A 26,157-nucleotide genomic window follows, 5' to 3' on the forward strand; every position below is an offset into this window, starting at 1 on the left:
ATATAATAGAAAGTCAGAATTATTAAATTTCTTTATCCATTGTTTCAACAAGACCATGCATAAATGGGCAGGCAACATTCACATATTTTTACCAGATATACATTGCACTCCAAAATATTTAATCAATTATGATATTCATAGCTTAAAGAAGAAAAAATAATACATAATATTATTATTAAATATTTTTGGATGATAATGTAACATAACAATAGAAGATTCATATCAAAAACAGACCCTACCAAAAAGTTGAAAATTGATTTAACATATTAGTTTCAAGAAACTGTAAGATTAAATAGTATATTCCAAATTGTGTAATGAACGAGAGTTCATCCCAACTGACTTGGAACATATATGTTTTACTATCAGCAGACTTCAAACTTTTATGCCTTTATATCAAAACTATTTATTATTAATACAGTTTAAGATATAATTCGAGAACTAGTTTCCTTTTCAGTAAAATAAAACAGTATTTTATTTATTGATTTTTGTGTATTTGTCACTCATTTATTATTACTTTATCTTCATCTTTAGTTTCTTGTTACATAAGTAAAAATTTCATTAAAATTACTATTTAATATATGAAATGTGTATTCTATATGGATCACACAAATAAAACTAGTCTCCAAATTAATCTCATCACTGCTTAGATTTAGTAACAATTAGTTCAATGTCAAACTTCACATGTAAATACATCAAATACACATATGACGAAACATATAAAAATATTTCAACAAAAGAGTCTTGAATCATAATATTATTGATGTATGCCTTCTAAAGATATCAATGACATCATCCAATGTTTCACGATTTTCAACATTAAGCAGACCGTCCATGAAAGATAAATTTTTCACGAACTATTAAAGCGGAGTTAAATTATTATTCTTTATGTAAAATGGCAACCTTTTTTACGGCAATTTCTTTACGTTTTAAAAATCCACAAAAATAAAAGTAAAACATACATATAGTGTTGCAAATCTTCTAAAAATTAATGTAACAAAATATAATAATTCTGTATTGCATACTATAAGCAAACTTACATTATTTTGCTTTTGTCTGTTTCATAATACAGTGTGTTTGTTACTCCTTTTGAAGGATTATAATTTGAAAAACACTGGCAACTGTATAACGTCATTATCGCTACACGATACTTACCAAATGGTATATCGTACAATACTTTGACTCGTTTGGAGATAGTGGCTGTACTTTGCGGAGATGCATCCTGATTATTCAGGGAATTATCATTGCTATTAGCATTGCTGTTTGCATTGCTGTTAGCATTGCTGTTAGCATTGCTGTTAGCATTGCCATTTAATTGAGTAGTTGGTGAGGTGTTTCTTGCTGCCGGAGCTGAGTCGTCCACAGCTGTAACACGCAAGAAAGCTCACTCAAAACTAAACATTTAGCCACATGATTATGTGTTCAATGACTTTTTATGTGGCTGGGCTACGTTACACGCATGCAAAACAACATATCAATACACATATGATTCAAACAATTCAAATTCAAGACAACATAGAAAGGATGTATGTGTGATGAATATATTTACCTGGAGAAATATTGTTTTGAGCTGGCTGCGTGTTGATTATTAAACTGCAATAGAGAAATGCCATTTAAAGTATAGTTACTAGCTCCAAACTTGATTAAAGAGCTTCCCATTCTTAACATTTTACAAACATAAAAATGAATATGGAATTGATTCTTTATCTTGTTTTTAAGCAAATCTATAAATGGTATGTGAGTTTCTTAGTGTAAAATGACGTAAGAATTTGAATATATTTTGTTATGTCATGGTTGATCACTCATTTTGAAAGAATTTGTAATAAGTAGTGCCACAAGAGACAGCAGAACACTTTGTGTAAGAAGTACATCACATTTACCTTCTAGAATCTGCTCTAAAAGATTTTGTGATTAGCAAACTGTAAAATACGTTTCATTTTCACATGGACTAGAACACATTTCAATCTAAACAGAAGCTCTCACATTAACCATGTACAATACTATCAATTTAGTGTGGAATGATCTATGAGAAAGTTCAACTGAAAATTAAAGCAAAACACAATAACAAAGGTGGCACACTTAATCACATGATGCTTCTCTTATTGGTCTATTTTGATTAAAAAGTCTTATATAAACAATTCAATGAAATGTAAAAAGCCTGAATAAAAATCCTTGAAGCGATCTTCTGGTCTAAACGCAATTTTTCGAATAATATTTGGGATTCTTTTAATAGAATTTAATAAACTCTACGTTTTTATGTGTTTTCAATATCACACAAATAATTGTAATAGCTATGGAGTTTCTTGTCGTTAAAAATGTAGTGATAATTCAACAAAATAAATATGTAATAAATGCATAAAATATGTATTCAGAAGAATGACCCAATCATGGCAGTAGTTTCTGAGGAAAGTATAGGAGTAAATTGAAAAACTCTGTTTTGGAGAAAATCTGTTTACAATTTTTTAAACAATTTTAAAACAAATATTCAGATTTTGATGTTATTTATCCTAACTTTTCACATTAAGAGCACAAATCTTTTTTTTTACATTTTTGCAGTTTTATTAGTAACATTCTTTATTTCCATCATTTGTATTGTTCTCATTATTAAAATAAATCCCGCATTGAATATCACTATTGAATGTTTTGCAATATTAACTGGTTCTCTTCCATAATGTGAATGTTTTCATGAAAGGATCCATATCAATGAGTTTAAGAATTCATTATTATTTTGTATGAATGTGCCAAGCCATAGTTTCAACAATTCATCAGGTTCATGAATTGGTTTAAAGATTTTTAGCATTTTATTATTTAGCGGTGGTTTTCCTTCTCTGTAGCTATAGTACCGGCTTCTATCGTATACAGATTATCCTTGAAACTTTGTTTTGTAACCTTTCTTGCGTACATAAACACTTCTCAGCCGTTACGTGACTTTTTTGTAAAATGTAAAAATATTTTATATCTAACAGCTTTGTATATATACTTGAGTAACAATTTTCAAAATGCAAATACATAAATTTCAGATCACAAATAATGAAATACAATTAACTGTTAATAGATATACTCATAAATAGAGCTACATTATAATAATTATTAGATCAAAATGTTATGTAAGTGCATCTAAATCCTCTAAACTTCCATAGCTTTTACAATTTTTAAAATTATATAAAATCGTGCTGATAGCATATTCCTCATAATATAGACATTGAAAACATTGGTATATTTTTACACTCTAGACCAGAAAACTCCTTTAGTAATTTCCATTTTTATAAGCGAACGTGCTACATACCCGTTGTTTATCCTTTCTTAAATAAAAAACAATCATGATTACAAATTTTTTAGGGCCCCCTTTATCCCAGTGTACTCTATAGCCTCGTGTTACGTTCCTAAAAAAGTCATGTGACTTTATTATTATGTTTTGCTCTAATCTGAAGTTGATAGGTCAATAATGTTTCTATTCGAGTATTAACATTTCCAAGAATTCGTGGCATTCTTTTCATGAGCAATATTCACAGTATTTCTAAATTATCGCCACTATCGAAAACCCTTACGTGAATTAATTACTTACGAAGAATTAGCATTAGGTGATTTTGGTGACTGTGGCTCTGTATTTTTCTTCAATGTGTATGATCCCCTCTGACTTTCGTTGGCCAATTTATCGACGATTGCCTCCAATTCAGAATATACCTGAAATATAAAAATATTTATTTAAAGAAAGGAATATTCTAGTGCCTTATAGATGTAGGGAAAAAACATTATGATCCAGGTATTAATAAAATTATTTTTGTATAAGGAAATACGTCGAGTGGTTTTGTGCATATTTTAATATGACTTCTTATTAAAAAAGTATATATTTTTCTTATTAACTTATATACAATTACTACATACATTGGTATGTTAAAATATTAATAAGAATATTTGTCTATTATAATTGTTGGTATGTGATACTTTGAAAATTTGAGAACGAGGGTATTGAATCAGAGTAATCACAGTGAATGGTTTGGCACAACGAGATCTGGTTACTAGTCCCTGTCGAGCATATTAACCCTCGCCCAGCGGATGCAGGGTCATTTCGATTCAACTGTATTCGTCGCAAATGAACGAACCACGTGGAGTCATTGCACGAATCGTTTTTCTTCGATAAATATAACAATTTTATGCATTAAATACTCTTAAGATATAAAAAATATTACATACATAATATACAAATATAATATATATTTTTAACAACGATTCTAGCTTAGTATACAACCAGAAATAAAAATTCTTTGTTGTGAATTAAGTTGATCTTATCACATTCTTGATATTTAGTATTGCTTAGTACAACCTGAATTTCTAATTACATACTAAAAAGGATTACAATTTGCAATACATGCTGGTATAGTTTTGGTAATTGCAAAATGAAAGAACTGGAATATTTTATTTTGATTCGTCAGGCCATTCCATTGTCGATTAAGCTTCTTTAATATTTGATATTACAGTACTTTAATATAGCACTTTAATATCTTATATTGCAGCACTTTAATATAGTACTTTAATATTTGATATTATAGTACTTTAATACAGCACTTTAATATTTTATATTACAGTACTTCAATGCATTACTTTAATATCTTATTAACATAAATTACGTTAACATAATAAGTGGAACAAATATTACAGCTGTCAATTTTCTTGAAATTAATTAAATTAAAAGAGACCTTGGCGTGTACCTTGGCACTCTCAGTATGAAAGACTTGCTCGGCAGCGAATAAGGTCTGCAAATTGGTAACGAGGAAAAGAACGCGAGAGTCGTATAAGGCGGGCAGCTCGTCATGAAGTTCTGAGTTCAGTTGCTCGTATGTACGCTTAGCTTCCTCCAGTAATTCCTTTCCTCGTGTAACTTTAAGTTCGTCTCGCTTCCTTGGATTACATTGCAACGATTGAAAATTATGTCTCTGGCTGTCGTAGTCTACGAGCTTCCGTCCACGCTTGTCGATCTTTTTCTGAAAGTATTGACACTATAATTAATGGCTTCATCATTTAATTATGAATTATAATACTATGTTATTAGATGAAATGTGGGACTGTTTCAAAACTGAATTCAAATTATAAAGGATGTTACACTTACAAGGAAATGTATCAAAGTGGTAACCGTTTATTTTGTAGAAAATTGAATAGAAATTTGTTTTTTTTTAAATGTATTACGTACATTCTAATTTTTTAATTTACTTGCAGTCATGTCAATGGAATGATAACAGTTTTCAAAGTTGAGGTGATAAATGTATTTTGTCGAATATCTTGGAAGCTACTGAAACTAGAGCAATCTTATATGTAAATAGGAAAATTGAGCATTTTTTTAATAAGTGATTTAGTGTGGACAAATTCTAGAAAACTTCATTTGATTAAATGATACATTAAAGAATACCTTTTTTGTTAATTTATCTGATCAGATATTGATCATTTATTTATTGAAGTTATATTTTATTATTTTATTGAACATTCTACTTGAAGTAGTCACAGTACTATACTCCTCAAGAATTGGTCCTTGCTTATAGGTCTACTAATTTTTAAGATATTCGACCAAATGTGTTACTCACCCCTAACTTTCAAGGTTATTCCCATCCCTTCAATATGCCTAATGACCAATGTAATTAAAAAAATATGTATCAAATATCTCTGTAAAAATTCTTTCAAAACTTTCATCGAAATCTCTAGATGTTAGGTCAATAGATATTCTTGACGGTCCAATAACATTCATACTCAGCAGTTCAAACTCAGTAGCACAAGAGTGTCGATACTGACTTTCGACGTGACGGTTGCGCGATATTTGCTATTTTTCACTTTTATCATTTATTGCGAAATAACCAGTTGCCGAAATTTTAAAAACAGTGGTGAATTAAAAGTTTGGAAAGTTCACATGTAAAATATCATTCTTCTAATTGCATGTTACTGGATTCAGTAATACGTTACTTTCTAATGATAATAATCATCGAATGCGTTGATCGCATACATAACGCAATATTTTAATATAAAACGATAAAACACTATTTTAACGAGATCCTATAATATTTATTATTGTTCAATTTATTGTTCGACATAATAATAATTATTACTACTACTGGTAAATGAACTCTGCTTATCACATACTCTTAGATTTACAATACGTTAAAACATGGACAACATCGACTGTACATTTAATTTTATTCCAAGCCTGAAGTTTTCAATAACGATATGAAAATGATTATTCTTATTTATTCGAAACGTTCGAATTCATCGAACGACGAAGAAAAACTTGAAATAAATTATCATGTACTCAACATTTCTTTATGAGAAATATCCAAGTAATTAAGATGAAGGTTTCAAATAGAATTTAACAAACATAAATATTATTCAACTTGTTTGAATGCAAATTACATTCCATTTCTCTGTTATCAACGATTATACCTTAGAGCACACACTGCCATAGAACAAGACTAGAATTTTCTCTTATTTTCAGTAAATTATTAAGAACAAAGTAGCCAGATCGTTCACAGTTCAGAAAGAAATGATAGGGCAAGTAATTAAACAATAATTCTTATACGAATGTAATGCGTGTTGTACCCTCATTTCGGGGAATTGACTTTGATATGTGTTGAGAGGCACGAGAACTTGATCCGCAAGCTTATGAGTAAAGTCTTGCCACAGCATGTCCAGATTCTGAGCTTGCACGTACAACAGATCATGGCCAGTCCACTGACTTTCGTAGATCTCGTTTAGCGAATCCATCAGGGTCTTTGAAGCTGCTTGTACCGCTGTAACAAAGAATGTCGTGTTATAAGTAATTACCAGAATTAAATGATTAATTCATATGATTAATACAGTTACTGCTGTGTATAATGGAATCAAACATACATATTTGAATTAAAATCTCAGATGATTCAATGATTTAAAGTTGATACTTAGCTAACGTGAAAACTGTATTGTATTAATTAATCCATTCAATTGTCTGCATTTAATTTGTTAATATTTCATTGTTATTTAATGTTTATCCTTCAGTTTGCTTTTGAGATCAGTAGTATCTTTAAATTAACACTAGAACTACAAAGCAGTCAAGTTCACTTTTCAAAATTTTTCTATAGAAACCCCAAGAGCGCATCTATCGAGACTTCGATCACTTAAAACTTAGTTTGCGCATTACTAAAACAAGTTCTTTAGAAATTTCTTATAATTGTAAAAGAAGAATTTATGAATGGGTCATTCTGACCCATCTGGTAATTTTAGCGTTAACCCATAAAAATACTTTTGTGAAATATTGTTAAATAAATTCATTTGTTCGTATGTAGGCTGCAATATAAGTTATAAAATTGTCATTTTTACAAAACACGCGGAGAAAATTACTTTCGCTATCCTAATGTAGGATAGGAATGGGTCATTTTGACCCATCCGATAGTTCTAGTGTTACGTTCAGTTTAACTGAGATACAATCTTACTGGTACAATCGTATATTGCATGTACGTGCATATATTACGAGCGTTCAATAAACAATAATGTTCTTGGTGCAAAGAGCACCTGTGCGACACACGCTTTTTCTATCTTGTTATTCCTGCGGTGATTTTAAATTGTAATGCTGCCATTTACATTTACCATTCTCCGGCGTGATTCATTTCATATAAGCTTCTAAGTTCTATGCCAGTTTCTAAGTTTGTAATCCCATAAAAGCTTCTCTCATAAAATTCAATAGGTATTTCTAATTAATTATTCACGCAGGTGAGTCCAATGACTACTCTATTGAGTAACTTTTTATTGACCATTGTCTAAAAGAAAGAGCTTTCTAAAGGAAAGATATTTATAGATGTGTATATGTTTCTAGAATTTTCTAAACCATGATTCTGCCTTTGAATAAAGTTGTGAATACTGCGATTGTCTATTAAAATAGTCTTTTCAATTATTTGCTAAATTTTGTTGATAACTAGTAAAGTGTACAATATTTCTTTAATGTGTAATTCATTTGATTATTTGATAATGATTATTTAATTTATTAATTGTCTGAAAAACTGAAAATATATTTATGTTGTACAGTTTATAACGACCAGTTGCCGATGAAGAAATATTAAACAAGAATAATGTATTTAAAATTTGTATGGCGAATCTTAATATTTACAGTACTCAAAAAGCATTCAATGATTTATAACACAGGACTAACCGAAGTCAAGATCACCGATCAATCACACGTGTTGCCGCTAAAGTACACCGAAGCAGGAGTAAAAACATATCTTGATAGTCAATGTTAAACTTACATAACAAGCTAGACATGGTACGATTAACGACAATAAATCGATATGTATACATTCGAAGAACAACTTGCTACTTCTTGAAAGGTAGCGTTCGAAGTTAAATAAATAATAGAATTGAAATATTTCAAGTTCCACAATCAAGTAATACAGCTTCTACACTAAAGAACATATATATATTCATTTAACAAACTATTAACCCTTTGCGATATAACAAAATTACAAAGTGTTGTATATAATATTAAGTTTTGTATAATGCATCGTTATGTGAAATATTTCCATAAAATAGCTTTGTTACTTAATTTACGTATGAAACGTCTGTGTTTGGAAGACTAAGCTGCGAACGAATGATTTAATTACTCAAACAGCAAGAGATCAGCGTGTAGTTTCCTTTTGTCTCTATTAATTAACGAATTGATATATAACTTAGCTTGATCTGCTGAAGGTTTTGTACGTTTCAAAAAATCTTCGTCCACAGAGAGTTAACCCTTTGAACTCTGTAGGCTCCAATATTGCACCAGGAATAATATTAGATATTTTAATGAATCTTACAGAAACTACCCTACAATTATAAGATTTTTCACACATCCAAATTTTGCACTAAGGAAAATAAAAGATCTAACAAATGTTATAGCATTTATCATTTTCGCTATGGATACTATAAAAACTAGTTGCAGTTGTTGATAAATTAGAGTTAAATTAGTTTCAAACAATGTCGTCTTTGTCTTACCAGAAACTGTCGGATGTTTCTAACGGAAAGCTTCCAAATGCGAAGGTTAAACTCTGTCGAGATTTTTAAAACAATTTTCTTAAAAAAGACCAAAGAAAAAACGCAGTTGAAAATGTTGGTTATTCAAAGAATTTCGATTGTGCTTACAGATATTTCGTAATATTACGAATACATTCGGAAAGTTTTCATCGCCAGGGAATTTTGTGTCCCACCCTGTATATGGTTATTGCATAAGGCAGATATCATGATACGAAAAAAGGATATGAGTGAAATTACTCGCGGCAATCGAGCAGGCTGAATGTAATCAATAGGGATAGTAAACTCGCTGGTGAACAACGAAGAACGAGACACAGCGTAATATTATAGACCAGTTGTGCATTGTTGATTGCACAAAACATTGACACAAGAACAAAACACTAACCAACGGAACAAACAAACTTGCCGCATTCAAAATAACGAACCGCGAGTGTTTACGTAAATTCAAAATTTTAAACACAAGAAAGACGATTAACACGTTGAATGCCATATCAAAAATAATATCAAATCGAAGTACTATAATTCACTCAATTAAACGATGATTACTCCCAAAAATTTCTGTATTATAAATGATGCTACCCATTGCAGTGACATTCAGTTTTATGAATGTGCAAAGATAATAATCCAATTCAGTCAAATGATTTAATATTATATTTTTCCATTTCGTGTATTTTGCTCTATGAAATCATGCGGCATTCAATTTGTTAAGAATCATTTCGCATGCTAAGTTTCATTGTATTTCAAACCTTCATTTTACTGCATTTTATCTTTTAAGGAGTTTAAATGAATTTTTGAACGATATTTTCCGTTAACACGTTAAGTCATTTGGGACTGACGCTTCTGAGTTACTTGAAAACAATCGTAACATGCAAGATAACTGATGTCGAATGAAGATGTTTAATAACGTAACTAAGTTGATAATAGTGTAATGCAAACATTGTAGCGGCAAATAATTAATAATTGTTCCTGCGTTTCTTTGTTGCAAAAGAAAAAACTCTACAGGAAAGCGCTTAAGATTTTCGTGGCGCTTAACGTGTTAACACTAGAATTACCGTACCAGTCAAAATGACTGGTTTCGATTCGTCTATTTCGAAATTATTGATGTCTTAAAGGCATTGAATATTTGAAATGATCTTGAAAATAAATAGTTCCATTTGAATACCGCAATGAATGTCTGAAGAAACTGAAAATAATTTATTGTTACGATTTTCATAGGGATCACATATTAATCGTATTGAATTCTCGGTAGTTCCAGTGTTCAGAATCATTTTGCATGTTAGGTTTTATTGTATTTCATTGAAATCTTCATTTTACTGTATTTTATCTTTTAAAGAGTTTAAATGAATTTGAAAAATCTTATATTTTCCATTAAAACGATGAAAAATTTCCACGAACAACTTCGTTTACGTCGTTTAGCATTGTTATTCTACAGGAAATAAGTATGAATAAGGAAATGTTCGAATTTCTCGAAACACGATTTCCGTTGGACATTTACTGGATAACACGATCAACCTATAATTCAGTTTCTCTCGGATCCACTCACCTCTAACACACCTGATGTAATTATTGAACTCTTTCTGGAGTCTGTTGGCAGCATTCTGTTGCCTTATAAAGTTCTGCAGGTGCTCGTCAAATATATCGTCCGCTGTTCTATCTACTTTGCCCAGATTTTGGAGAAACTGTAACGAGAAAATGAATTTTACATCAGGTGGCTTTCCTTAATCACGAAAATAATCAATGTTGCTTCATTAACCTATTTTCTACTCACAGAGGAATATGTTATGTGTAAAATTAATTTTTTAAAGTGTAGATAATTTAGTTGATTTTATTTTACACCAAATCGCTTCAATTAATTAGGAAAAGAATCAATGTTGCCTTATTAACTTATTTTACCATTCATTGGGCTATTATACTACAAATTAATTTTTCAAAGTGTAGAAATTTAGTTGGTGATTTTGAATTTCGACGTGCATACAGATTTCAAAAAATCAACGACGGCCTTGTTACAGTTCATTACATCTGATTTGTAAATGTTCCTTGTTAAACATAGTCTTTTAATTGACGTTTAATCAACGTTAACAGTGTAATCAACTAATGAACGATAAGTAAACGTATCCTCTCAATTATCGAGTTTCGTTTAAAATGAAAATACGCACTACACTGTTTATTTGTAGCAAAATATTCGTTGAAACATGTTCTCTAAATTCTACCTACATAATTAGAAGTGTTAATTTTCTTTTTACAATGGAAATCGTTGACATCCTAATGCAATAAACTGAAACGAAATTTTCACTTGATTACATGAATCGGCACTAAGCTAATGTCTACTTGTCTAATGCCACCGATAAAAAAGCTGAACACTTGCGTGTATTTAACTTTCAATATACAATTAATCGATTACTCGGAATCCAGACACCGTAATTTACCGTTATTTATAGTCATTACACTGTGCACTTTTCGTTCCATAATTAATACGTACCCTACATTGTTGCCTCACAGAATCAGATATCTTTACGCTAGGTACATTATGTCACACTTTATTTGCCTGAACTATTATTACTGAAATCCGGGTATTTACGCAAATTCACAATTTTTATTATTAATTTATGGAAAAATATATTCAACGTAACTTCGTTTTCTATGCTATAGATAAGAAAAAGTTCATTATGATATCCATACAACATAAACAACAAAATTTACCATCACCTCAAGCAAAAAAGAATGTTCATTTCGTTTAATTGATTTGTATTATCAAACTGTAATTAATTAAATAAATAAATTATTTGATAAATATTATTTATCATATGATATTTATCAAATATCAAATTTTCTATTTTGCTAAGGATAGAAATAAATTCAAGCGTAATTAAAAACAAACAAATGAGCACGTGAATATTCACAATGGAAACTATTTATTTCGAAACTAAATATTTCGTTTAATTGATATTTATCAAATATCAAATTTTCTATTTTGGTAAGAATAGAAATAAAGTCAAGTGTAATTACAAAAAAATAAATGAGCACATGAATATTCACAATGGAAGCTACAACGGTATTGTGAAGCAGTATCTTCCGACCAATGTTTATACTCGATTGATAAGAAGCCGCCATTTTCTCTTGACTCGTGCACGAGCAAACACATTCAGCGGTCTCCGACAGCTTCGTTATACCTGAGGATATAATTACGGTTACGTCACGAGATGTGCCAACTCTAAACAGTTAATGTACGTTTCGCATCACTGGTGGAAAAAAATGGATTGTAAAACGGTTCTGCGATGTCTTATGCGTAACCATCAACTCTCTGTCTTCAGACACTTCACTTTCTAGTCTGCAGTAAACACTTTTTACTTGGAACTTTAAACGAAAGTTGAATTCTTGCATTCTTATAAGAATGATAAAATACTTTCGTAATATAATCTTATAGTAAATGATGCAAAACGTTTAACTCATGAAACTTCTCAAATGTATAAGGAAGTTTAAATTATATCAAGTTATTTTATTATTTAATTTTATAAAATACTTCCATAATATAATCTTATAGTAAGCAAAATGTTATATGAGCAAAATGTTTAACTCATGAAGTTCATCAAATGTATAAGGAAGTTTAAAATTGACAATTAAATTCCTTTTCAGAAAGTATCATCGCTTTTCAACGTGGCAAAAAGTGGATAAAATTGTTTCAAATCACAGCAATTTCAAGTTCTAAATTGGCCAATAGAAAACCTTATAGAACACTATAAAACGTAAACGACACGATTCTTATTGACGATAAACGAATAATCCGAAATTTGTCTTAACTTCTGCTTTTAGTATATCGACTATCAAACATTCATAAAGATCTAACAACCCCGAAGTAATTGTATTTTACGAGATAGAAAGTTGAAAGTTACTATTTACCACAGTGACGTTTGCATCTAACAAATCCTGAGGAATGCAGTTCCCTCGTATCAGAATAAAAACGGATTTTAACACTGAAACTATCGAACAAATTAAAACTAATTCATTTCAGAATTATTGTTACGCAAGTATTTAAATTATGAAGGTATTTCGGCGAAAGATTTTCAATTAAATTTTTGTATTTGTGCAGATACAAGACTAGGAGACTCATTAAGTCTCGAGAGATTTCCTAATTTGTAGAATTAACATATTGTTGACCGGTCACGAGTTAACTCGTTGTACTTGCATTAGCTATTTCAATTTTTTAGATGCAGAGCAATATAGAATATTGCAAAAGCAAGATAGTAAAAGTTATATAAAAGATACGTCTAAAGTTTCATTTCAATTCATTATGTATAAATAAAGTATATTTAGATTGTTTCACTTTATGATAGCTTCTGTGTAAAATTACCGGTCAACAGTGTGTTAACCGTTTGAGGTGCCAAGCGGCGCGATGGCGCTTCTTTCGTTCCAATTCAGAAGCTGAATTACGCTTTCCTATTTTTACAAAAACAAACATTAAATAGTCGTCACATTTTCCCAGTTCTAAGCGAGTAATAACGAGAATAAAAATGAATAATTAGAAAGAAAAGAAATAAATGAGCTTCACCTGATTCTACGAACCGATAAACTGGCATTTTCAGTTAATATTATTTATCGAATATCAAATTTTATTCAAAATTTTCGAAATAGTTGGAAATAAGTCGTTTTAATTGCTCGGTTTTAGTGTTGAAGTTTGAACAGTGCATCGGCGCAATGTGAATAATGATCATGATAAAATGTTTCTTAGATACAAAGGATCGATGCAATCGTGGAGAAAGAAAGCTGGCAGGTTGTTCCGTTGATTTTCAATGTGTTTAGAGCCTTCAGTGTGATAAAGTTATCAAATTATACTTTCACCGCGTGTACTGTGTGTGCACATTCCATTCAAATCGCGCGACAAGTGGCGGGGGATACAGAAATATATAAGGTGATCCATCCTGCAAATAGGAGGAAATGCACGACGTGTTTTTCCGGTTCATCCGCATGAACTAGCTCGATCAGATATAGAGCAACAGATTTATCACTAGCAGACTGCAGATCTGTATTTATTGCATTTGCAACGAAACGGTTACGACATTCTATAAGTAACATCGTCTGTTATGCTAATTTCTGGAAAAAATTATAATGCTTCTTTTTTTAAATTATCGACATATATACTGTTGTTGTATAAAATAGGAAATAATTAATTTTTATATGCTGTTTTTAATAATTTTACACTATTAGCTTTCAGTTATTTTCAATTATTTTATGCTATTTTTAACTGATTATCCTTTAATTTCTGTAATACCATTTTCGTAAAAGTTCTGTGGTTTTCCATTGAAAAGATTCACAAGAAACGACGGAATAATCTAATACTCATGGTAAAAAATGGTAATGACGTATCTACTTCGTTTTTACCATACAGAATTTTTTACTCTGTCAAATAAATTTACTACTCGGTTCGATTGTTTGCTTGCTTCAATCAGTTTTAAAAGAACCCATGAAAACTGGTGTTTACAGGAAAGTCCGCAGTCCAGTCGTGGAAAACTTAACTTAAGTCCGTCTGGCGGTTTGTTTGTCTCGCGACTGAACATTTTTACCGTTTAGTCAATATTAGAGTTACCCAACTTAGAACGTTAATCCTCGAGTAACGCAAGCTCGTTGGCGTCACACGAAGGAAATTCGAAAGTTGCTTGAATCTAAGATTTAAGGGTGACAAGGATTTCTTGAAAGATACAATACGAGAAAGTCACTTAATACTTTCTACTCGAAGATTGCACTTAAAGTAATTTATCTTAGTGAATTTTTTCTGGAACGTCAGCGGAGAAGCTGTTATAAGAAGTGAAAACACAAGAAATACAGAAATTACTGAGATGGTCCATTTGTGAACCATAAATATAATTGTCCGATAACATGCATCGGTTACTGAAGCATACCAGAGTACTTTCAACGTTAATATTTCAACATTAACTCTTAATATCGTTTATACTTCCGCTTTCTCAATTTAATCAAACCTCAAATATCAAAGAAATTTTAATAACGAAGATATAACAAACATTTGTAACTATATCTGTAAATCAAAGAGTGACAAAATATTCAAATCACACTGTATATCTTTTTAACTATTAAATTCTTCTATAGAATTTCATGTGTTAACAACTTAACAAACAATCAATTAATTAAATTAACTAATAACAGAAATTTGTTTAACGTTTTTCTTCTATACAAGTAAATCTTCAAACAACTCATTTATTTCAAACGCACAAGAAACGAGCATTTCATGTGTTAATAACTTAACAAACAATCAATTAATTAAATTAACTAATAAGACAAATGTGTTAGAAACATACAAAACGTGCCAAACTTCAGAACATCCGTTATTCAATTTTACAATTGCTAACATATTTTCGTTTAATATCTCGTTTGCGTCTCTCTAAGTTAAAACGACTATCTATTTCAAAATCTTTATTTCTCTCGATATAATTGATTAAATAATTACCCAGTTATAGCAATTAAATCAAATATATTCAACAAAATACTTCGTTTCGTTAGAATGATCTGTTAACACGTTAAGCGCCTTGTCAGTCACCGATGACTGACGCGTCTGAGTTACTTGAAAACAATCGTAACATGCAAGATAACCGATGTCGAATGAAGATGTTTAATAACGTAACGAAGTTGATAATAGTGCACTGCAAGGATTGCAACGCCAAATGATTAATAATTGTCCCTACGTGTCTTTGTTACGAAAGAATAACTCTACAAAAAAACGACCAAGATTTTCGTGGCGCTTAACCCCTTGTCCTACTGTTTATTTTAGAATTGTACTCGACGAAAGTACTTTATCGTTAATAATTTAGTAGAAAATATTCCGTTTATCTTTTCTTTTGTTACATCGTAAGTCTCGCAGTATGATCATTTGCAATTCGTCAGATACGGTTCTTATTTCTATAAAACACAGTTTCTAATCGAATTAATCGAATGAGTCCAATCGAAGATAACGGAGTGTAGTTATAGTTCTTTTTAACCCTTTGCACTCCAAAAGTTTTTCACCGGAAATATTCAATATTTTCTAATGAGATACAGATGACATTTTCTCAGATTGAATTAAGAAATCTCACATGTGTCGAAGAGAGCTATTTTCTTTCAATATTTCGTACATTGATGCATTATACGAAGTTTCATATTAAACATCGAAGTTCACAGTTTTGCTGTGTGAAATCATTTGGTGGTCCAGGGGCGCCTCTGGAAAGGGTTAAGCGTTCACCTAAGTGTTAAGAAATTCACATATACAACTTTTGTAAAGAAATTTGAACAAGACGGTTTCAATGCTCGGTAGTTCTAGCGTTAGCTGATCTCTCCTAGCATTCGTTTTCCGTTCTCCTCTCGTTCCTTCGTTTTTCCAATATGGCCGCCGGCTGTATTACAGCAACGGAGACGCGTAACCGGAATATTTCGCGTTGCGGATAAAAATAGGACGAATGCAGGGGACGGGACGGAGTCAAGTGCGAACGACGAGTTAACTCGTCCTCTTTGCTTACCGGGTTAAAGAGATCAACTTCTTCGGCGGAGGAACGGTACAGTGGGACATTGCCTAGAGAAGGTCGGCGCACCTCTCACCTTCAGACGGACGACCATTCCGCAAATAGAGTCGGTAAGGAGCTTACGTAATCAACGTATGGGCGATTTCCAACGCGGTCTTGCGGATCAGAGTCCTCGGTTTTATGATCCCATGCAGAGCTTCGTGCAACAGAGCTTTTTACGAAGCTGCCCGGCCGCGGGACAATGGGACGTGATAAACAAGTGGGCCTGGCCAAGCAGAAACCTTTCGCGGCTTCTTGTCGATTAACCCTTTACGGGGACTTTTTAAAGTACACAAAGCATGCAACGTATGAAGCTGAATTATACATCGAATGCTTAAACGATAATGAAAAAGGGAACTATACACTGATCACTTGCTATTCAAGTAATTAAATCATTCGTTTGCAACTTAGTATTCGAAATATGAAAATTTCATCTGATCGAAATGTCGACATTCGTCCGTAAAGGGTTAACTCTTAGTAGTCCTATGTCAAGTCAGACTGGAGATTCTATTTTATTGCAACCTCTACCTGTTTTAACAGTTTTTTCTATATTTATTTGTAGTATCACAATTGTACCATTTGAAGGTAACGTTTCGATGACTCCCAAATATTCTTGCATAAATAAATAGAGCGTCATATTAAGCTGCAATTGAATGAACTAACGTCGACGTGGACCTCAAAGTGAGGAACTAAACACTTAACACTAGAACTACCAGATGGGTCGAAATGACCCATTTCTTGACGTTCTCTTTTGCGATGACTGAAACGATACGAATAGCTTTTTGAGGAACTACTAAAGAAGCTGATTAAGTAATACCTAAGCCGAAATTTAACCCTTTGCACTCGAGAGGTGACTGAGAGTCACCACTTGATTTGATACAGCAACACTATGAAGTTGAATATTTAGTATTTTAAATGAAACTTTGTATTGCTGTGTGAAATATTTAAATAAAATAGCTTTGTTGCTTAATTTATCTGTGAATTACCGTTAAATCAGTTTCAAACAATGTCGTCTATATCTCGTCGGGAAATGTTGAATATTTCCAGTGGAAAACTTTCGAGTGCAAAGGGTTAAAAAAAGAATAACATACAACAATGACTTCTCTTTTAATGCGCATATCATTTACTTATATGCGAATATGATTTTTCCACTGAAATTGCTTCGAGTTGCTGGTACTACGAATGAAAAAAAACTTCGAGTGCAAAGGGTTAAACCAATTCAAACCTTAATAAATTCACATTTGTAGTTTTTGTAAAGAAATTCTGAAAAGTCAATTTAAGGGCTCGGTGGTTCTAGTATTAACCGATTAACCCTCTATGGGCCGAATTTTGTTTCGTGATTATAACAAAATTTGCGCAGTATGAAATTAATAAGTATCAATGTATGCGCACAAATTGAAAATGTATTCAACAGTTTTAATAGTTTTATTACAACGAATATATTTTGTAACTTTGAAGTTACAATGACGTTGAACGTCAACGCCTGCGTGTATAAAAGTTTAAGTTGGTTAATCATTTAATGTCTAATAACCCATTCTATTGATGTGTGACTTCAAAGTTACACTAAAGTTAACCATTTATTGGAAAAAGAGACGAATTGTAAGCATATTCATATTCTTTACAAGTTTTGTTTATGCATCAGTTGTTTAGGATAATAGTGGTTCTACTATTTCCGAATTCTCGAGAAGGAAAAGATTTTTCTGGGAAAAGATTGTTAATTATTAATAATATTAATTGTTATTAATTCTTAATATTGGTGAATGTAACATAAGATTGTAATATAATACAATTCAGTTTCACCATTTATTATCCAATCACACGCGTAAATAAAATAAATGACAGTCTCCAATAGAATCTATTAAAATCCACACAACAACTTTTATTCTTTTCCTAATTTTTTTATTGAATTTCGTATTGAAATTAGTTCAATACTAAAGAAGAATCCCGCGAGTTACAACCCACGGCACCGCAATTAACGACGATTCAGATAGCAGAAGTTATAGCTAAAGACAATGGAAATGAAAGTCAAGGAAATAATGGAAAGCACGAAGAAAGTAAACGTACCTATTAAACATACAACCGAGCAATCAGATTAAGAATAATAATCCCGCGTGAGATTTTTCTATGCCGAGGTATCGAAGTGTAACACGTGATCTGACAAGTAGGTCTACCGATGACGTCCAATCGCGGAACAAAGAGTTGTATGGGTCGTGGGTTCGTAAGATCGTATCAGAGTGATCGAATCTGGTCCTGGAAGGCAGGTGTCTTTAATCATACCTTTCTCAAAGGCCTCCTATGCACTAAAATACCTTAAAGTTAATTATCCCCGGCAATTGCAAACATCTGATAAGATATTCAATGATTTTACATTGAAAGATAAGATCAGAAATCTATTCACTCCATGAATGATTAACACTCTACCGAAGGTGTCGAAAGACACATTTGAAATTTGAATGTAAAATTACTTTCTCAGTTTAATTATCCTTACTCAATTGAATTTTTGATATTTTCTATAGTCAATTTTATAATCGTCATTGGAAATGGAAAGTCAAAAAGTTTTTGGTATCTCTGATGGAAATATTGTTAACCCTTTGCGGACGAAGATACTTTGAAATATACAAAGTCTTCAATAAATGAAGTTAAATTAAATATCAATTACTTAATTAATAGGAAGAAAGGAAACTACGAGCTGGTCTTTTGCTCTCAGAATAATTATATCATTTCTCTGCGACTTAGTCTTCCAAATGTGAACACTTCATCTCTCCGAAGTTAAAAGATATTCGACTGTTTCTCGATATTTTAAAAATATATTCTTACACACAGGTGTTCCAAGAATGTTATAAAATAAGTTCGATGCAGAAATTCGAAGAATCGACGAAGTTATTACACTTTGAACGGAACGATTCAAGTAATAGTTTGGTGGCTCGGTCGTAACCTTAACGCGTTAACTGGTGAACCAGCATCCATAAAGATCCCATAAAATCGAAGCAATTTATTTCATGGAATAGAAACCGAAAGGATCAGATTTATCATAATTATATTGCGAAACTATGCAAATTCGCATTTTTATAGGGGAATTTATGGTCGTGAACATTAGGGAAACATTTCGATCTCTTCATTAATAACTTCGGTGATTGGTAGGTGAAATGTGGCTGTAATAAATTGCAATCGAGTTTGTGTTTTATACATTTATACGGATTTTCATGCGCCATAAATGCATAAAGGCGTACGGTTTAATCGGGATAATTATTTCCTTAATTGTCTCGCATCTCATAGATTAATATATCATACAAATTAATTCCTGAATCTGGAGAATTTTGTCAGTCACATATCATTGATTCTACAATTAAAGTGTTATTGTTAATTAATTCGAAATATAATTGTATAAATTTTAAAGAATCCAGGAAATATTAAGAAACTTACAAATAAGTAAATATATTTCAATACATTTAATGATTAAATATAAAAATAGTAAAAAATTAAATAATAAAATTAATAAATAAATTTTAAAACGTTGTTAGTAGAATTCCAATATTTGTCTTCTTCGATCGGTGATGCAACAAAATAATTCTCTTCCGTTGACCCTTTTTTCACAAGCACATCACACAGTATTTAAACGAAACATTTCCCATAAAATGAACAATTATATTAAAAAAAATCCCTAAATTCTCAAATACTTAAAACTTCTGCGAAGTCGATTGCACAGTAAAAGAATTCGAAGAATGTGTTTACCTGCCAAGGATTAAAACAGGTGGGCATCCTTCAGCTCGAACAACAAGTAACAAATAAAAATTGAATAACACGGAAAAAAGCTGTGAAATGTTCACGAAATTCCCTTGTACGATTAATTACCGAACACCTCGCGTAATTACGAGGAACAAATGCGTGGCTGGCAAACAAGTAACTCGCGAGATCGTGTGCCAAGTCGATTTAGATTAGTGATACCTAGAAGTCGCTAAAGCGTGAAGAAAAATTCAGGCTACTTCTTGGACGACATTCTTGCGGAACCCCGTACAATAAAAGCCGGAGATTTATCGCGTGTTTTAAGATCCTGATTTAAGCGATCCTCTTCGGCGGCAGTGGAAAGTAAGCGTCGGAGGGGAAGATTGAAATCAAACGTGTAACATTAACACTGAGAAATTTCTCGGCGGTCGATGGTTATTGTTTCGTCAGCGTTCATCCTTTCGTAATGTTACGCCTTATTGTGCGGCTTGATGGTGCCGCGTAGGTATCCAGCCAACGCTTATCTGTTACGTGGCTATTTGTACTTGAATGGTCAAAAAATGGACTTTTCAGGAAAGGGTTCGTCTGAAATATTTGATAAGTGTTAGGTCGTCCCATAAGTTCCTGCCGTTTATTTTTCTATCGTACGAAATAATATTTTGTTAACCCTTAGCAGTCCTATTATTATTCCAAAGTCTACTTATCTTAACAATTTCTTCTATACTTATTTGTAGCGTCACAATTATACCATTTAACCTGTTAACTGTGGAATTTAGTTTGAAAACCGGAGTATATTTTAATGAAAGACCAAAGCAAAACAAAGAGGAATTACATGTTTATCTGAAAAAAATAAAGAATTCATTGTTGAAAGAATTAGTATCGTTTCAAGCTTTAAGATGACGTGTATACTCGTCAAACACAGTTTACTGGTTAAAGGTGCCATTTCAGTGATCCCCAAGCATTCTTGAATAAACAATCAGAACGTCGTATTAAGTTGTAATTGAATGAAATAATGTCGATGTGAACCTCAAAGTGAGAAGCCAAGAGCATTTCAGTCCACAAAGGATTAACACTAGATTTATGGAGTCAATTTTATAAATATTAGTTGCTAAATGTTTGTGTCGATTTTGATTAATGCAGGTATCCTAATATGAATCTTAATTGTCTACGTTTAAACCTCTAATTTCTGAAATCTAAACGAATATCAATTTTTCTGAAAACAGTGGAACAAACTATACAATAAATGTCCTGATTGAAATATTAGGTCGTAATATTGAAATGAAATGAAATATTAGCCCATAAGTTCCTGCCTTTATTTTTTTACCGTACAAAATAATATAATGTTAACCTGAACCACATTCAAAATAAACAGTTCATATGATTCTACAAGCTCACAATTTTTCAGGCGTCTCATTTCAAATTTCTCATTACAAAATTCAGATTTTATGTAAGCGGAAAGAGCACTATGTTCTTCTAAGTTAGAACTAAGAAACTAGAAAAATTAATTTTAGTCATGGAACTATAGATGTCCAGATATTCATGCAGAACAGAGATTCGAAGGATAATAAAATATAAACAGTTAAATCAATAATATCAATATTCTTCTTCATTTCGGTGTTAACACATTAAAACCATTGACACAGAATGTGAAACTGCCATTTACATAGTCTTAGCAAATTACGAAAAAATTTCATTTCGCATAAAGGTGCGTCTATTATTAGATGTTGAACGTATGCGAACCTTGCAGTGACATGTCGAACATAAAACTGGATGAAACTTTATTGCGTGAAATTACACTTTAACCGTGCTTTTTACGCGGATATGTAAATACCAATATTATTGTTGGCACCGTGAAGATTGCCTAACGGCGACCGAGCTCTTCGAACATTTTTGTTGGCAATAAACGAACAAAAAACGTCTAGAGGAATTTATTCGGTTCAAATATGCAAATGTCACCGGTAGAAGTTCATCAAAATTTGAACTTCCACGGAGGAATACAAGAAATCATCATTGAAGCAAATCTCTTTTTCTCCGTCGATTCTTTGTGCTAATTAAAAGTATGACAAACGGCCAATTAAAAAATATGATGACAGATAAGAATTCAGATGACTGCCGCGAAATCATTTCAAGAAAATAGGTGGCAGTTAAACTATTTATAAATGAACCGACGCACCGAAGCGGTGTGGCCGCATAGCTGATGGCACGCTGCGATCAAGCAGCCGAAATTACGTTGAAATTCACATTAGAGACATTCCTTCAATTTTCAATTCTTCGAGCTTCCAAATTTCAAAACGTTGAAATTCACATTAGAGACATTCCTTCAATTTTCAATTCTTCGAGCTTCCAAATTTCAAAACGTTGAAATTCACATTAGAGACATTCCTTCAAATATAAATTCTTCGAGCTTCCAAATTTCAAAACGGTGAAATTCACATTAGAGACATTCCTTCAAATTTTAATTCTTCAAGCTTGCAAATTTCAAAACGTTGAAATTCACATTAGAGACATTCCTTCAATTTTCAATTCTTCGAGCTTCCAAATTTCAAAACGTTGAAATTCACATTAGAGACATTCCTTCAAATTTTAATTCTTCAAGCTTCCAAATTTCAAAACGTTGAAATTCACATTAGAGACATTCCTTCAATTTTCAATTCTTCGAGCTTCCAAATTTCAAAACGTTGAAATTCACATTAGAGACATTCCTTCAAATTTTAATTCTTCAAGCTTCCAAATTTCAAAACGGTGAAATTCACATTAGAGACATTCCTTCAAATTTTAATTCTTCAAGCTTCCAAATTTCAGTTCGAAAAAACTGTTTTAACTCTTTGCATAAAATCGTGTAATCTTTGCGGTGGTGATTTCGAACAGAATTGAGTAGACATTCAGACATGATTGATCGACTACAAAAATTTTTCAGATATTTCTCGTAACAATAAGAATCTTGTATTATTAGTTTCCCATTTTAAGATGATATCAACGGGACTTTCAACAAAACCTTAACCAGTTAACTTCGACTAGTACACGCATATCAAAATCATATTAAAATCAAAATGACAGTAATTCATTCAACGATAAATTATCTATTTTTCCGATAAACACGTAAGTTTTCTTCGTTTTGCTTTAGCTTTTTGTTAGAATATATTAATTGCGTTTGGCTTGCGTTAGACGAGTATACACTTCATTAATTAGTTAACAGACTAAACAGTTAACAAATTGAACACTTCACCTTTTCCGGACGGAATTAAATAATAGATTGACCTCGTGACCGTTAGAGGAAAAGGAAACGCACCGAGCTTTGGTTATTTAAATAATTCAATGATTCATTTGCAATGTTGTATTCTACACATGAAACTTTGATGTCACCAGTATGATAACATCCGTCCTCAAAGGATTAACCCATTGTCCTGCATACTTTCATTAATAAAAAAAGAAATATTAGTAATTGACGTAACAGACAACATGTAAGTCGATTTTCTGTACGATTTTTGAGCAAGTTAAAACAAACAATTAAAAAAAGGAACCGCGTTCGGGCACGATTTTAAAACTGAAAGTATGCGGCGATGAGTGAACAACGAAGAAGAAGAAATTCTAGAAATGTTTTCGCGCGATCGAACGATCTTCGTTTTGCGCGAGGAGAACGATTTTCCCCGTACACACATAGGAAACTGCGAAACGGCGAAATGGGGCCATCTTGGCTCAATAATAGCGTTGCAACGGAAGATTCGCGACGTCCGCTAGACTATTAATAAATTCGAGCGAGACCATCTATTTTGGAAACCATAAGCTCGCTCGAGCCGAGAGTTACCACCGTCTGACCACATTGTTACGGTTTCACCGCGGTCCATCGCGGCAGGAAAGTGGGAACGGAAAATATCGGCCGGACGGCAGGAAAAAAGTTTACGTAAGTCGCCGTCTTGATTCGGAGCCAGAACGGAAACAGAAAAAAACATTGGATCATCTTCCGTGTTTTCTTTTTCCAACTTATTGCAGGAGACACGGGCTTTACTATTTATAACGCGAGCCTGCTATACAGGGTGGTTTACTGCAAAACAACCGACTTTTGATATGTTCCTTAAGATTTAAACGATTCTCGAGGCGTTCGACGATTTTCAAGTCTGTTTTACATTCATGAATGGATCAAATGATTACAGTGATTACATTAATTATTGCTAAGTGAGTTGGTTGCGCTGTGATGGTCGTTTACTCGTGGACTTTTGGTGAATTCGGTAATTCCGCGTGAAACGTAGTTTTCGATGTTCAGTAGGATGAATATGAAAATTGTTTTGCGCAACGATGAATTGAGGTTTTGTTGTATGTGCCACGATACATTGTTAGATTAAATGATTGATCTTTCTGTGCTAGAAATTTTGTAGAGTATTGTATTCAGGAAGAGGATATTTTCTTTTCCATAAGTGTCTAACTAGAACTATTTATCAAACTGATCGAAATGTTGCATTTTAGGTTTTCTGTTTCACTGAGTCTCACTTTTCGATTTTTCGTATTTATTCAATTGTGTACTGTAACACCTTTTATAAGAAATGATTAATAAATCAGTCATACAATTGTTCGGTAATTCTGATGTTTATAATCCTAGATTATTATAATGAGATTTGTAGTAATTTGTATATTGACTTCTATTCAGCAAAGGAACGGAAAACCATAATTCCTATCAATTTCTCGCGCTACAAACTCGGAAGTAATCCGTTCGAAATATTTAACACTTTCTAACGAGACAGAAACAATATTTCTTAAAACTAACTAGAAGAGAAATCACACGTGAATTAAAGAACAAAACTATTTCATTCGAGTATTTTACATATCGATGCATTATACAAGGTCCAATATGAAATATCAAATATTATAGTGTTACCGCATCAAACCGAGTACTGACTCAGTCACCTCTCGAGTGCAAAGGGTAAATTCACGATTTCACCGGTTCAACGGTCGGGCAGCACCCTCTACCTGGAAATATACTTACTGTAGGGAGATCACTTGATGACTAGGCTGAGGAGTTCGGTTGATCAATCAGTTTCCATTTTGTCGCATCCCATTACCTTTTGAGTTTACTTTTCAATCCCTAATATTTTCTATTGCTAGTCTACTATTCGTCAGTACGGTTGCAAGTAACTAATGAAAACTATAGAACTGTAAATTAGGACACTTCTGTCCCTGTGGCTATCCGCTAAATATCAAGTCATCTCCCTACAGTACTGCTAGATCACTTGATGGCTAGGTTGATCAATCAGTTTCCATTTTGTCTCAGCCAATGTTCTACAAAATTTAATTTCCTAAATCCTAATACGGTTACCAGTCAAAGTAACCAATCAAAACTACAGACTTCTTGCCTCTGTCTATCTACTAAACATCAAGTCATCTCCCTACTGCTAGATCACTCGATGGCTAGATTGAGGAATTTGGTTGATCAATCAGTTTCTATTTGAATTATTGATTTAATTTCCTAACTCCTAATGTTTCGATCGCTATTCTACTGTTCGTCAGTACGGTTACAATTAATCAATCAAAACTATAGGACTCTAAATTAGGATACTATTAGGACACTATTTTGTGGCTATCCGCTAAACATCAAGTCATCTCCCTACAGTACTAGATCACTTAATAGCTAATGAAGTTAGAACCATTTGAATTACCAATTTAATTTCCTAATTCCTAATATATATTTTCCATCACTAATCTACTATTCACCAGTAAGCTTACAAGTAACCAATCAAAACTATAGATTTCTTGCCCCAGTGTCGATCCTCTAGATATCGAATCATCTCTCAACTGTAGATATTTGTTATGCGTGTCGGATGAAGAGGCTGATCGCCGGTGTCGGTCAGCTGTTTCGGCATACTTGTGGCCCCGGCGATCGGCCACGGCC

At 32.3% G+C, this 26,157-nt stretch overlaps 1 protein-coding gene across 6 annotated transcripts in view; it reads right to left on the reverse strand.

The window, feature by feature from the left end:
- Amph (amphiphysin) overlaps positions 1-26,157 on the reverse strand; it is a 67,856-nt gene that overhangs the window by 3,510 nt on the left and 38,189 nt on the right. For 2 of the 6 annotated variants that reach the window (XM_031978248.2, XM_076369581.1), the window contains exons 2-6: positions 10,556-10,691; positions 6,577-6,767; positions 4,707-4,979; positions 3,563-3,681; positions 1,547-1,590 (exon numbers count right to left, since the gene is read on the reverse strand). In XM_031978248.2, coding sequence (XP_031834108.1) covers positions 1,547-1,590; positions 3,563-3,681; positions 4,707-4,979; positions 6,577-6,767; positions 10,556-10,691 — 763 coding nt within the window. Of the gene's footprint in view, positions 1-1,152; positions 1,363-1,546; positions 1,591-3,562; positions 3,682-4,706; positions 4,980-6,576; positions 6,768-7,353; positions 7,445-10,555; positions 10,692-11,491; positions 11,656-12,018; positions 12,095-26,157 lie in introns of those variants that run through there. The other 4 variants (XM_031978249.2, XM_031978247.2, XM_031978250.2 and 1 more) reach the window with 4 other exon arrangements.

The sequence above is a fragment of the Nomia melanderi genome, chromosome 1 (assembly GCF_051020985.1).
Source record: "Nomia melanderi isolate GNS246 chromosome 1, iyNomMela1, whole genome shotgun sequence".
NCBI classification, from domain to species: domain Eukaryota; kingdom Metazoa; phylum Arthropoda; class Insecta; order Hymenoptera; family Halictidae; genus Nomia; species Nomia melanderi.